This window comes from Micromys minutus (assembly GCF_963924665.1).
Source record: "Micromys minutus genome assembly, chromosome: 12".
Taxonomy (NCBI): Eukaryota; Metazoa; Chordata; class Mammalia; order Rodentia; family Muridae; genus Micromys; species Micromys minutus.
Window position 1 is genome coordinate 55,154,955 of NC_137981.1, and position 15,591 is coordinate 55,170,545.

The 15,591-nt window shown below is 40.7% G+C and overlaps 1 protein-coding gene across 14 annotated transcripts in view; it reads left to right on the plus strand.

Annotated features, from left to right (window-relative positions):
- Nucleotides 1-15,591, plus strand: part of HMBOX1 (homeobox containing 1) — a 127,807-nt gene that overhangs the window by 24,280 nt on the left and 87,936 nt on the right. For all 14 annotated transcript variants that reach the window (XM_080926280.1, XM_080926287.1, XM_080926288.1 and 11 more), the window contains exon 2: nucleotides 14,638-14,717. In XM_080926280.1, the coding sequence (XP_080782406.1) occupies nucleotides 14,695-14,717 (23 nt within the window). In that variant the 5' untranslated portion in view covers nucleotides 14,638-14,694. The remainder of the gene's footprint in view (nucleotides 1-14,637; nucleotides 14,718-15,591) is intronic.

Genomic DNA, 15,591 nt, shown 5'->3' on the forward strand with positions numbered 1-15,591 from the left:
TGCCTGTTGAAATATTTGTAGATCATTATTTGTCTCCTCACTCACTATTGATTAAGTAAAAGGAACATAAGAGAGAACAGGGACATGCGTGGTTTCTACCTTCCTGAAGCTTCCAGTGTAGTGAGGATTATTACCTAAATAGCCATACAAATGCAAAGCTGCACGCCAGTGCACCATAATGAGGGTGCTGCTGGGTGCTGTGAGAATTCAGAATGGGGAGAGCTCACCTTGTCAGATTGGCAGGAAAGGGGTCCCTTGGGAAAGGATAACGTCCAGGTCTGAAGGCTAGGTATCTCAGAGAGAAAGAAAGAACTATCAGGTCCAGACAAGTGGGATATCTTGTGCAAAAGAGCCACCACTCAGGAGGGGACATGCAAACTCAAAGAGAATTGAGAGTGGGAGTTGGCCTAGAGATCACAGTTTACTGGATGCTGACCACCAAGGCTGAGCAGAGGCTTTGTTTTAGTGAGTTTCCTGTGTCCTATGTGCACGTCTGAGTGGCTCCTGCTTTATTTACCAGTTGCTTCCTGGTTCACCCAGACAGTTCACAAAACTAAGGGATCTGCTAACTCCATTCACAAGTCACCAGGTTATCTCACGCAGGGAGGTTTATCACTTTTAGGGAATAAAGGAAGAATTCACCACACTGGTGAACTTTGGCCTAGGTTTTATTAATGGGTTGAATTTCCACAAAGAAGCCACTGTAAAGAAACGGCAAGAGGATGAAATGATACCCTTGCTGTAAATACTTTGTCTTACTGCTGCTCTTCTCCATGGCATTTGTTTCCAGAATATCATTCCCATCCTGTCTCAATGTTACAGAAGTCTGGCAGCTTATAAAGCTTTGTTTGGTTATGTCTGTGTCTGTCTTGTTAGGTCAGACGTTAGGTATTTTCTGTTTTTCAGAGAAAGCCACATGTGGCAGATTGATTTGTAAGTTGTCACATTTCCACACTTCCCAACCTTCGATTCCCAACCACTGCAGGGAGGAGAATAGATACCTTGTCTGTTGTCTGGGATATGAAACGGAGTATAAACTCTGTTAGTAACTTGAGACAAAAGACAGCTACCTTGGCTTTAGTGAAATGGAGGTAAATGAGCAGAAGAGGTATTTTCAGTGAAAACAGAAGTTGTTTGGAGAGGTAGAAGTTGGATAAAATGTCTCTGATAACACTTTATTTTGCTTTGCTTAAAAATGAAAATGTTCTTGTATTTAAGTGTTTGTAAAAACCTACCTTACCTACATTGTGGAGCATTTGAACATCAAATGAATACATAAAGATGTATGAAAAATGTAGAGGTAAGTACCAAACAGAATCATACTTCATAGCTCCTGAGCTGGTAGAACAACAGGGTATAGTCGTGAGTAATGCTGGTTTCATTTCTGTTAAGCTAGGGATTTATATCAACATAGAGTTTCATCTCCAGAGCCTCTGAAGTGACCCCCTGCGATCTTAGAAACACTTCCTCCTGGCAATATCATTCATCTTCATATATGAATCCTAAGTACCTAAAGATAGCTTTTGGTTTCTTTCTTTCTTTCTTTCTTTCTTTCTTTCTTTCTTTCTTTCTTTCTTTCTTTCTTTTAATGGTTTTGCAAATATTATGGTTTTTAGTGCAAACTCCGTCTTTTAAAAATGGCTCATCTGTGTACTTAAAACTATTTTTGTGCTATAGGGCATATGTGGATTGTAGATATTATTTTAATTAATCACAAAAGGAAAACAGTAAGTTGAATTAAGGTAAATACTTTGTTATATTTTTTAGAACAGGGCAAGATGTCTTTAACTTTTAAAGAAGAAAGCAGCTCTATTTGACTATACTGTAATTTTCTGTCAGTACGTCACAGGATATACTTATGTTCTCCTGTGTGTTCCCAGTTCTCTTTTCTCATTCTCATTGTTCTTCTTAGTGTCAGCAGTCTAAGATTCAGGGGTACACACTGGCATAGAATGAGGAACACACACCACTGCCTGATGGCTTTTTACTGTGGTTGAAGGATTGTACTCTGTAGAGTAAGTGTGGATCCCAGCAGAACTTGAGTGACCTCTTTGCTCGTCCTCAGGGTTCCCCTCACTTCCTGTGTGGTGAGCAGTAGGCCACATTTTAAAACACCCTGACATTCCTTTTGGCTTTTTTGCTGGAGTGCTGGTTTCTGTTTCTTTACTCCTCGTATCACATGTTTAGAGATTTGCAGTGAAAATGTGTCTGGGCTTCAGGACCTGGGAAGAGATGGAATTTAACAGTTTCTTCCTGCTTACACACAGTCAAGCTTTTGGATCCCGGTAAGGATTTTGAGGACCCCCTCCCCCAAGTGGAGTATTACATGAATTTGAGGACAGAAGTGGAGTTTTTTGCTGTTGTTGTTTTATGGTTTTGAGACGGTTTCTCTATATAGCCTGGCTGTGCTGGAACTCACTCTGTAGATCAGGCTGACCTTGAATTCAGACTTCTACCTGCCTCTGCTTCCCACATGCTGGAATTAAAGGCGTGTGCCACCACACACAGCCATGAAGTGAAGAGTTTTTGCCCACATCCTTCTTCATGCTGTTCCTGTATGGTACCTCCTCACTGTCTCTCCTCACTCTCCCTGTGAGGGACATCCATGCCATACTGGGAATGTACATTCAGAGCTTCAGTCTCTAGTACCAAAAGCTCAGGGTGGATTTGGAGAGCCTTCTTCCTGCTCAGTTTCAGTCTGCCCATATCTTGAAAAGATTCTGTATCTTTGGATCTATCCTTTACGTCTCCGGAGCTCACAACTAGTTCCAAAAGCCAGATGGCAAAAGATGCCTTTTCTTTCATTGTCTTGTTTCCTGATCTCCACTCCACCCAGAGGCTCCTTGTTGAACTCCAAGGCAAAATCCTATAAATGTGGATGGAGTGCTTAGGCTTGAACCCAGGAGCTGGTGAATGCTACCCAAGCGCTTTATCTTTGAGTTTTATCTGTTGTCTCCAATGGAGAATTCTTACTTTTACTTGGGATGAGCTCTGCCAGCTTCTTACATTCATTTTCAAACGGAAAATGTAGATTTTGAAGTCTCTTTACTACATTCATCTTTCAGTTCTTCTCCACAAGGACTACTGGTTTTTACTATACCTTTGGAGAAATATTTCATGTGTATATAGAAGCAAGGCTATGTGTGGACAGTTTTCTTACCTCTTCCTCCTCTACAGCTGATGAAAACACTGTCCTTTCCTATTCTTTTTTATTGAAATATATTTCATAATAGCATGTAAGGAATTTCCTTAGTTTTTAAGGCTGTATTGTGTGGTTATACCATAACTTATAGTCATCTTATGGTAGCAGTGTAGATAATTTCTGATCTTTTGTACTGCAAAGAATAACCTTGAATTGAAGTTACCTTGCCATGTGTGACTGACGGTATTTTGGGTTAATCTCCAGGACTGAAGTTGCTGGGTAGAAAGTCATAGGCATTATCCTTTGGGTGCCACCACCCTTTTTTACCTACTAACTACAGAGGTTATTTGTTGTTGCTGTTGAGTGTTCTTAGTCCTTGGTGTGTACTCTGGACTTGTCTTTTTGGTGAACTAGCTTTGTCAGCATTGGATTGTATTTGATGAATGCCCCAGTAATGTCTGTGCAACAGAAAATAAGCCGGGGATAAGAAAAAAGGAGATGGTTTTCTCTCACAATGTAGGGGAGATAAATATCTCCTCCATCCTCTTCAAGCCTTAGAACTGAACCAACATATTACTGAGAGAAAAGCACACACATTTGATTTGGTGATCTCCCCCGCCCCCATGGGAGCCCTCATGAGAAAAATGAGTGCCCCAAGAAGCAGTTAGGACCAAAAGCTGTCTTAGACCAATACAAAACTCTCAATCAGGGCAGCTAATGTTGGAGGAGTGACTAAGTAGATAAGGTTAGTTGAACAGGGTTTGTTTGTGTAGACTTCTTCCATCTGGACTCCTGATAAGAATGTCTTCCTTCCTCCGGTATTGGGGGAGGGGATCTTTCTCAAGGGAGTTCTATCTCCTGCTTTCCTGAAAGTGCCCTTCTTGAAGTGCTGCCTTCAGAGTGCTCTTAACTAAAACAATTAACATGAAAAATAAGTATGTTTAGCACGCTGTAAGTCATGGTGCCGTTTTTCTTGAGACGGGACAATATGAATAATTTTTTGCCATGAGACAAATCACAGTTTGAGTTAAGCTCACTGGCCTGCAGTGGCAGGTACTTAGTGTCTGTAGAACTGAGTGACTGCAGGTACTGCCTGTAGTGACGCAGAGAAAGCAAGCCTTGAATGCAGGGGTTCCATGAGAAGTTAACAAAGTATGTCGATGAATGTAGACTTGTTAATGTTTTAATAATGTAGATATTATTAAATTATGCATATATATTCATTCTCAATTGTAGATCCTGTGCAGGTTAAGCAGTGTGCCTCAGTGTAGCAGTGGTGGTATGTGCCTTTAATCCTAGTACTTGAGATGCTAGTACCGTTCAAGGCTAGCCTACTGAGTTCCAGGACATCCAGGAATATACAGAGAAATCCTGTCTCAAAATCCTAAAAAATAAAAACATAAAATTCCAAACAAACCAGTGTACAATCACAGGATTGACTCAACTATACCCTCAAAGAACAAAATTGACAATTTAGAAGCCCAAGGAGATGGCTCAGTTGGTAAAATGTTTGCCATGTAAGCCTGAGGATCTGAATTCAATTCCCAGCATGCACATTGAAAATCCAGGAATGAGTGCACATCTCCAGCACTGGGAAGGTGGAGACAGGCTAACCCTAAGGGTTGCTGACTGGCTAAAGCAGTGAGATCAAGATTCAGTGAGAAACTGCCTCAAAAAATGGTAAGGCCCAGAGTGCTTGAAGAAGACACCCAAAGCCAATATGCGGCCTCTGCTGGCATCTGTATACACAGGTGAGCATACAAAAGCATTTGTGACAATTTAGTTTGAAGGGAGCTACCTTTGGTGGGTGCAGAACTTCTGTGGCTCTGCCTTGGCCCTCAGATATGTGTTTTGTGGAGGTTGCATAAAAGTGAGAGAGCAGGTAGCTGGAGAGGAAGGATTAGTAGCATTGAGAGGGATGGCAGTATAAAGGACCCCACAGTGGAAAGTAATCGACAATATTTCGTTTCACACATATGAGCAGTTTGTGATAGTTCACCATATATATGCAGAGTAAGCTTTCCTAGCTGTGAATTTCGGTTTAAAATAATGACCTGTCATTATTCCTTTGGAAGCAGTGTTTGGGAGTCCACCAGCAGTTCACATGAGTGTGAGCAGTGTTAGGAATGCAGCGTTCTTTTGGTCCTTCATGGAGGGTATTCCACTCTATTTTATGAAGTAAATATAATAAGATATAAGTAAGGTAAATTCGCTTATTTTAGAGTTTAAATATCCACAAGAAGATAACCTTTGGAGGCAGGGGCTCATTCTGTAGCTCCAGGTAGCCAAGAATTCATAGTGTCCTACTACCCCAGCCTCCTGAGTACAGAGATTGAGCCACAGTTGTGAGCCACCATGATTGCCTCACGGGAGATGTTTCGTTTTCATGTTTTTCTCTTTAGTTATTTTAAAATCTCTTCTGTGATGATTATACATGTGGATAATGTGTTCTGCTAACTCTTTTCTCTCCCCCTTCTCTTCCTTACAATTCTATGCCTTTTTGTTTTGTGAGCACTGACTTTAACCAGGACATCTGTGTATACAGAGTAGAACCATCTAGTGGAGCATGGTAGGTTCACAGCTAAAGACAGTGACAGCCCCACCCTCAGAATCCATCTGTGTACAGTAGTTTAGCAGGGATGGATAGGGCCCTGTGAGCTCCTTCCTGATACATAATTGGCTGTTGACAGACCCAGTTTTGTGCAACTTTAGTAGATAATCTCAAACATTGAACAAGTAGATATTTAAACATTTTTATTTATAGATGAACATAAGTAATAGGCTAGGGGTACGTATTTAGCATCTTTATTGTACTGGTTAGAAGTAATATAAAAGAAATTAATGTTGATCTGAATTTGGAAATTATTTTAAAGATTAAAGTTTTCTTCTGGGGTTACAGAGATGGCCCAGTGGTCAGGAGCACTCAGTCTGTGTGCTCAGTCAAAAGGCCCAGTGTTTGGTTCTTAGTATCCATGTCAGGTGGCTCACGGCCTTCTTAAACAACAAATCACAGAATCCAAAGCCTTCTTTTGGCCTTTTCAGGTAATCAGTCACAGACACACACACACACACACACACACACACACACACACACACACACAAAATAAATCCCTGAAGAATTCTTTCCATCTATAATTCATAGCACAAAGATTTTTGGGGAGGGAACCCATATTATAGCTAGTTGCATACAATAAATAAAGACTATGTTTGTATGGTATTAGCTTATAAGAGTCATAAAATTCAAGAATTCTTGAGCTTACCAGTAGGTAACTGAAGGAAATAATTCAGAGTAAGGGGTTTCAAATCCATGAAAACTGTAGCAGATAAAGCAGGTAAATCTTACTGTTCTATGTTGCAGTAACTCTCCAACCCCAATGAGCCCATTCAAAAACCACACAACTCAGTTATAATGTTTATAAGCTGTACTCTTAGATTGGGCAGACCAATCACTATAATAATCTATTCCCCAGCTATAAGATCTCTTGCTACTCATGGCTTCTTCAAGCCATGTGGTTCTGCTCCATCTTCCTTCCATTACTTTTCCTCTGTTCTTCTTCTCTACTCTAAAACCTCTAGCCCCATCTTTTTCTTCCACTGCCCAATCACAGGATCTAGCCTTTATTTGACAAGTTAGAATGGGGAAAAGGTTGACATGAAATAACCTGTATCCATGATCTACTTACTCTTCATGCTTGGTCTCCAGTTAGTAGAACTGTTTGGGAAGGATTAGGAGATGTGCCCTTGTTAGAGAAGGTGTGTCACTCTGAGGTTTCAAAAACCCATTTAGCCTCTGCCTAGCCATTGTCTTAGCAATATGTATGCTCTCAGCTACTGCTCCAGTACCACGCCTGCTCATCTGCTGCCATGCTTCCTCCCATGCTGGCCATGAACTCTACTATCCTCTGGAAAGGTGAACCACAAATTAAATGCTTTCTTTTACAAGTTGTCTTGGCCATGGTGTTTGTTCACAGCAACAGAATTAACTAAGACACTCCTCATCTCAACTGCATAAACTAGGAAGCTGCACACTGACTCTGTAGGAGGTAGAGTCAGCACTCTCTGGGGTACTTGTAGTGTCCTATGAATGGGATAAAGCTGCCCTCTGGAACACTCCTAATTTTGACTTGAAGCTATCGTGAGGTATCTCTTCTGATTTCTTTACTTCAAGTTATCTTTTTCCAAAGCTTCTTCCTTCCCTATCTTCTATTTTTAAATGGGATCTATTATATAGCCTAGGCTGGTCATGATCCTCTTGCCTCAGCCTTCTGAATACTGCAATTACAAATGTGTGCTGTCTTACCTGGCCAGCTCATCATTCTCCTGTAGTGCATGTAGAGCTGAATTCTCTGGTCCTCTGCCTTCAATACTCACAGTAAACTGACAGCTTGCTTTAAACTAGTCTAAGGGTGACTCTGATGGTACTCTCTAAGGAGCTGGGCATATACAGAAGAAAGTTCTCTGCTAACTTGTTGGTATTAGAATTTCTGCCCTTAGCAATATGTGCTAGGCTTCCTGCTGAGTTACCCATGAAAGTGATTAGTTCCCTTTTAGTTAAGGAAGTATTTTCTAGTTCTAAGTAGAAACGATAGGCTCCTTTGGATCTTAGGCTGCCAGGAGGGGATCCTGCTTAGCCTAGGTTCTAACTGTTCACACACATTGTTGCATTTGTTGACCCTGATAGGCTGTCTCTGGACTCAAGATCTTGAAATGCCCTCTACCCCTTATCTACATGGTTGCTCCCTTCTTTAGTTTAGTCTTCAGTCAGGTTTAACTTCCTCAGTGAGAGTTCTCAGCACCCTAAGACTGTATGTAGTTCCACAACCCGTAAGTCCTATCCCCTTTCCCAGCTTTCCTTTGCTCTTATGTGGTTACCATGATGTGGAGTCTGTATTGACCCCTTTGTGTCTTTCACTGCAGGAATATAGGCTCCATGTGGGCAAAGCTTGTATTTTTTCATGACCGTGTTCCCCAGTGCTTTGCTTGTCCTTGGGTGGCCAGTGTTTGTTGAATGCGTAAATGACCAACACAAAGCCTACAGGACTTGCGGCATAAAACATACACTTCTAGGTAAAAGGGATGCCAAATGTTAGCTTGTTGTAAAGTTTTTCTCAGCAAATTTTAGTAAATATTAACAACAGAAAATTTTGTTCATGGCATGCTTCAGAGAAGGCTTCATTTGGCACATTTGTAATACTCTAAACTCAGTAAAATCTCCAGCAGATGTCTAGGGTGTCTGAATATCTGTATCTTTTTTCCTTTTATTGTATAGGTCATTATAAGTATTAACCTGGGAATTAGGTTTCAGGCTACTAGTGTTAATGACCAGACAGACCAGTTTTGCTCACCACATAGTACAGGTCACTGAACCAAGTTTTGTTTTTTCAAAATAATGTCTTTATGACCACATGTCTCAGTAAAGGCACCAATCACCAAGATTATGACTGGAATATAATCCTTAAGACCCATATGGTTGAAGAATAAAACTGACTTCATCTCTGACCTCCACGTGTGATCATGGAATAAGTATATTTTCCCCACTGCCACCATAAACAAATAAGAGTAAATAAATCAATGTGTAACAAAGACTTTAAAAATGTTTCTTTACTAGGTAGCCAAGTATGGAGGTGAGAAACCCAGGTTTCAGTCTCCTGAGGAGGTGGAGTTTGGGGCTATTTATCAGTAAAGAAGGATGAGTAAAGCTGTGGAGAAAGATTATTAGATGTGAAGTAATCCGCCACTATTCTCTTTGGGGGATACATAGAGTTTTTGCCTCCTAAAATCAGGTCATGACATATATATATATATATATATATATATATGCACACATGCTCACATACACACATACATACACATGTGTGCACACATACACACAGGCCCCATTGAAGAGTCACTGGTTTCAGAAAAAAATGGCCTTTAAATCTGTGAAAAGCAATTTAGGCAATTGTTACAACTTTCATCTTAGAGATAATATCTACAGTGAAGCTACTGAGAACCACATGCTAAACTACTCAGCAACATTACTCCCAGAATTAGTGATTTCAAGCTCCCCTTAGAAGCAGGGTCTGGCTGTGTAGCCCAGGATGGCCTCAAAGTCGATATCCTCTTAGATTAACCTTCTAAGTGCCAGGATGACAAGCATGAGCCACTCCACCCAGTAGATAGGTGAACAGGCATCTGTGTTTGCTGGTGGTGGTTCAATTTAGGATTTTATTGCCTATGGAGACTTGGATACCGAAGGTAATGTTCTTGAGAATAGCATCTGGGTTCTACTGAGGTACTTCAGACCTGTAAAAGATAGGTCTTTAAAGTAGCAGAGTCTTGTTTTTGCCTTGGCCCAATAGATGCTATGTCTTACCTGGGAAGGGGTGAGGGCTTTGTGTATTGTATTAGAGTTGTTTTTATCATTTATAAGTTGAGGTGATTAGAAAACATTGCTCATTATTAGGATTTGCCCTACTGTAGCTTAATGAATTCACTCTTTAACTTTGTAATTATTCCTGTGGTTAAGTATTAAGCAACTGCTGGATTGAGGGAAGTGCAAAATGAAGAGGATGTCTGGATCTTTGACCAGTCTGGGGTGAGAAGTTTTGTTCTGATGAGTGTCATTTTATTCTGCCCATACAGCAGAGGCTTCCGCGAGTGAATAGGCAGTAGATACAGATTGATTCCCTGAGTAGACTATTATATCGCAATATCAGAATATTCCAGGTATATGCCAAACAGAAATGGATTCTGTTTTAGGTCAGAAGAGTCTCTTTAAAAAGATTAGCAACTTGGGGCTGGAGAGATGGCTACTCTTCAAGAGGTCCTGAGTTCAATTTCCAGCAATCACATGGTAGCTTATAGCCATCTATAATGAGACCTGGTACCCTCTTCTGGTGCACATATACATCCAGGGAGAACACTGTATACATAATAAACAAATCAATCTTTAAAAGTAAATAAAGAAAAGGTGAGTGACTTGTAAAGTTACTGCTCACAATGGAAGGGACTCTGTTCTCATGGTTGTCAGTCCTGCTGTAGGAAACTCCAGGGACTATTGTAGGTTAAGCAGTGTGGAGATGTTAAGTTTCTAAATTCTAGTTTAGTGTTCTAGCTACACCAGGGGCCTCTAATCTTAACACAGTTTGAATCTAAATGTAGTGTAGATGTAGATATAAATTGTTAGTTCTGAGAATACACACTGTTCACCCTAACAGCAAACTCGTTTATCTCTATAATGTGTAAGTAATACTTGCTTATTAATTGTCTGAAAAAATGGTCTGTCGCATCTTTTAAGTTTTAGTGTTACAGACTCTTTGTGCTTTCCAAATTGGAAATTTAGGACTATCTTATAGAATGAGACTTAAAAATAGGCATTTTCTTTAATTTCTGCACTAAATGAAGATCTGCTTACTGTGCTGTAAGTCTATACACTGTACTGGAGTGAGGCGGCCGGTGGGTAGGAAACAGTCCTGGCTCTTCAGCTCCCACTCCAGTAAGGACTACAGTTGCATGTACAGATTCCTGTAACAAGATGATAGAAGGATACTGTAATGGGCATTGGCTGCCTTATAAATAAAAGAGTTCCCCCTGGTTGGGAGGGAGGTATTGTGTTTCAGAAGGGCTAGGGAACTGATTGGCTAGGGCAGGTATTCACTATGTGTGATAAGTAAAGGTTAGAGACTAGTTTGGGAACATTTAAGGCACCTGGTCCTATATCTGATATGAATTCCTTTGACATGGGTATGCCTTAGGTGCTTCCTGTCTAATTTACTTTTAATGATGGGTAACTTAAATATCCGATATTACATCATAGATACAAATACCTATGTATTTATAAACTCCAGGTATATGCATTTGTAGTGCTCATATTTGAACCCATGGCCGTGAGCATGCTAGACACACTATGACTGAGCTACATCCTCAGACCCCTAAGAGGTATTTTTGATAATGCTAGGCTCTGTTTACCTTTATACCCAGGCAACATTATATTTTTACCTAAGATACATGACATTGTGTTACTGTATAGTTCTCATTGTCCTTTAAGCCAGTAGTTTTCAAGTAAGATTCCTTTGGAGGCTGTTCAACACCATCTTTGCCTCCCTTCTACCTCTTCACCTTTGAGCTCAATCGGTACTAGGTTAACTTGTATTTTCACCTGTAAAGATGTCTGTGTGGTTCTGACACACAACGGTTCTAGTCTGACATGGACCATTATCAAGTAGTCTCTGTAGTATTACATTGTCACAGAGCCCATGGCAGGCATGTGGCAATTCTGGGACTCTTCTGATGATGTTTATTAATACACCTGGGGGTTATGTATCGTAATTTATGGTGCCCAGGGACTTAGAAAAGAAAGCCAAGAAGAAATGTAATTGTACCATGGGTGTTTGCTCAGTTACTGTGCAAATGAACTATATATTATCTGAAGAATACATGAAAAGACTCTATGGGGCAGAGGACCAGGGTACCTAGTTCTCTGCATTCTCCTTAATCACTCTACAGTCTTGTGTTGAGTCTGGGGAGCCATGCTCCCCAGGAAAGCACTATCACCACACTGAAAGAAGGCCCTGCAAGGCCAACTGAGAACGCCATGGAATGCCTAGCCTGGAAGCTATTTGCAAATGTTATGCTGATACTTTTAAAAAGTTATGTCTGAAAGAAAGGAGAGGACAGAAATTTAGCCCCTATCTGTCAAGCCCGGTGAGTGGGTGAAGTGACAAGAAGCAACTTTACAATCTCCGTGAAGTTTTCCCAGCACTGGTGGTAGAGAAGTGGCGGGAGTATCAGAAAGGCTATAAGAACTTGACAGGTAGTGTGTGTAATAATTCTTCCAGAATAAAAACCCTCGTGGTTTGTGACATGCCTGTTTAATTATGAATGCTGAGCATGCTCAGTGCATCTCACAGCACCTACCACAGTGAAACATTTGCACCAGAGAAACAATACAGAAATAATAATGGTGTCATTAACTCTACAGTTTGAGGATGAAGCTTGTAATTCTTTAAGAAAACCTGATTGACCTTGGGCAGCTAGTGTCTTAATGTTTCTCAGGTGGTTGTGAACTTCAATAAATGGTTCATGTAAAGCCTTTACCCAGTGAATCTGGCTGAGAGAATAGTCATTAAGTTTATAGTCTGAAACTACACAGAAATTATTTGAGAAATTAGTATTAGTGTTTTATATGTTTTTGGTGGTAGTGGTTAGAGGACATGCAGAGTTTCCCTGTGTAGCCCAGGCTAGTCAGGAACTCACTTTGTGACCCAAGCTGATCTTCCCAAGTGCTAAGATGGCTGGCATGAGCCTCTTTGGATAGCCCTAATAGTCTACTTTTCCCCCTCCCCCAGAACTGAGAACCAAACCCAGGGCCTTGTACTTAGTAGGCAATCAGTCTACCACTGAGCTAAATCCCCAACCCCCTAAGGCCTAATATTCTAACCATGATGCTTTTTAAAATTTCTGTATCTGTGAATCTGCTTCTCACACGTCACCATCCGTTCTTCACCCCACACTTACCATCTGCCTCTCAGATGATGCTAAATATAGAAGGCAGTATTTATCTGGGACTGTTCAAAGGAAAAATGTTTGACATGAGTGAAACACCTCTGATTAATGTCCTAAAGTATAGCTTTTAATCTTGACTTCAGCAACAACAAAAATTGCTTCAGGCTGGAGATGCACAGTGGCTGAGTGGGGCCAGCATGTTAGAGTTCCGGGTTCGAGCCTCAGCTTCCCAAAATGATCTGAAAGTCCTCATATGTCACAGTCTGCTTCCTTTTTAAACACAGATCATAAACACCAGCAATTGAGGGTATCAGCTTTGTTCTGTGTCTGTAAATAAATAGTTGCTCTTTTTTAACTTTAGGTAACTGGCCTTTGTTTTAATTCTATGAGTGAGCTTTTTTTTCCGTTTAAATTTTTTATTGGCTTAGTCTATTCTGGATTTGGAAACCAGCTATGGAAGCTTGCAGAGAACTATCGTGAAAATGATGAGGCTTGGAATCTGTGGGAAATAGGTGGCACAGGGTGGGAGGGTGTCATAGTGTCAGACGTATTAATTGTCCAAGCTGTGTGTTGTGGGCATTAAGCAGTTCTGGATACTTTCTGTGTTTACAACATGTTTGCAAATTTTCTTAATATTTCCCTTTATCTCCGCATCAGTGTGTGCACATGCTCGTGTGGGTATAAGCAGTGTGGAGGCCGAGGTGAGCAGCAGTGTTCTTCCTCATTGCTCTCCACCTTAGTGTTTTAAGCAGCTGGAGCTCACTGATTAGCTGGCCTAACTGGCCAGCAAGCCCCAGAGATGCTGTCTCCACTTCCCCAGAGCACCTCCTTGCCTGGCTTCTTTTAATTAATTAGTTAATTAATTGTTATTGATCATTTCATTTTGTTTTCATTTAACTTACTAATTTTTGTTGTTTAGTTTTTAGCATGGTGTTGGGGATCAAATGCTGTTCTTCATGCGTGTGCAGCAAGCTCCTTACTCTGAACTCCCTGCCCAGCCCTAGTTGTTGATTTTTTAAGGCAGGGTCTCTCTATGTTAATTCAAAACAGACCTGGCACTCACTGGTCTACCAGGCTGGTCTTGACTTTCCAGGGATCCTCTCTCTGCCTCTGCTTCTGGAGTGCTAGGACTAAAAAGTACCACCATTCTGGCTTTGGTTTTTTTTTTTTTTTTTTTTTTTATTAGTTTCTTTATTTCTGTGTGTCCATGTGATGGGATGGTGTGTGAAGGTTGGAGACTGATGATTTATAATCTTCAACCTGTCATTTATGGAAAAAGTTGCCTCTATCTACAAATTAAGGTTTGAAATGGCTAAAAGTTCAGTCTTTGGCCTTTGATTCCTGGACTCTGAATAGGGTATGTGCGTGTGCGTGTGCGTGTGCGTGTGTGTGGTCAGAACTGAAGAAGGTAGAAGTGTCTCAACAGTTAACAAAACCAATACAAATCAGAAGATATGTGTGCCAGCCTCCGCTTTTATCCCCTTTTTATAGTTGTGACAGTTGACACTAATAGAAACAGAGTCCACCTAGCAGCAAGATTAGCATTACTCTTAGCTCGCTTTGTTATAAGAGGCTTCATAAGTGCCATAGGCGACAGACAGCTGAAAGCTGGGGGTGTGGAGCTCAATGCAGCACTGGCCTGGCATGGACGAGGGCCAAGGTTTAGTCTCCAGTTTGGAGTTTGTTAGATGCCATTACAGTGTGTGCATTGAATTGCAAGTCTATATCCGCTTCTGTGGGTGGTTCCCGATAACAAGTTAAATTGGGTAATTTTTTTTTTATTGTTCCTTCCCAAGGGAATTATTTGGAAAACTATTAATGTCATTTTTCTGTGTTTTTGTTTTAAGTTTAGTTCCAATTCAATATTTCATTTCAGAATTACAAATTAATTTTGAAAAAAGAAAGATCATCTAATATTAACTTTTAATACCCTGAAGTTTCATAATTAAACTTTTTATTCGGTGCTGAGTTATATAATTGTTTCTCAATTTTCTGTCTTTATTCTACAGAATGGTAAATAAGACTGGACATCTTTGGAAAGGCCCTTGATCTGCCTCATGTAAAGTATGCTCAGCTCCTTTCCAGTGGTGTAAGTATGCAGTTTTCAACTCAGCCTGGCAGCTCTGTAGTTATGATAAGTGACTAGGATTTGACAGCAAATGCTTTTAGAATTCAAATAGTCCTTTTAAATGGCATTTGTTTCTTTATGTGTTGGGGGTGGTTGTTCGTTTGCTTCCGCCTTTTGTGGCGGTCCAGATGGGTTAGTGCAGTACTCTTCCCTCTTCCTGCCCTTGGGATCAAGCTCTGGTCATCAGTTTAACAGCAGCATTTTTACCCTCCGAGCCATCTCGCCAGCCCAAGAGCAAAGAAACTTTTAGAAAATTATCCAAATGGTGTATCTCTTTGACATTGAGGGAAGGTATCATATGGTGAGGGTGAGGTTTTAAACCTGGGAGCTTTTTTCTTTCTTTTCTTTTTCTTCTTCTTTTTAAACCATTTTAACATTGCATTTTGACATTTTTTATTTAAACATAAAGTGTTCATATTTATTATTTTCGTTCTGTGCATGTGTCTGTATGCACAAGTGCAGTTGCCCATGGAAGCCAGAGGCATCAGATCCTCCAGAACTGCAGTGGTTGTTAGCTGTTTCACGTGAGTGCTGGGGACCAAGCCCAGGACCTCTCCGAGAACAGCAAGTGCTGAACCTCTTCTCCAGCCTCATATGTATTATTTCTAACTGTTTAATAGCCTAGAAGCTTGTGAGGTAGACGGCTAAGTGTTACAGAGAGCTCTTGCTGCATTCTTAGGAACAAGCAGAATATAAAAAACATGTTCTCTTACTGCTTGTTTTATATGCAAACTCCTAAGGACACCTAAACCATTTCTCTCTCCCTATGCATATGGTAATGGTTGTGCCGGTTAGGTAATGTCCATTCTAGCTGTTCTTTAGAGTCAAGGCAGAG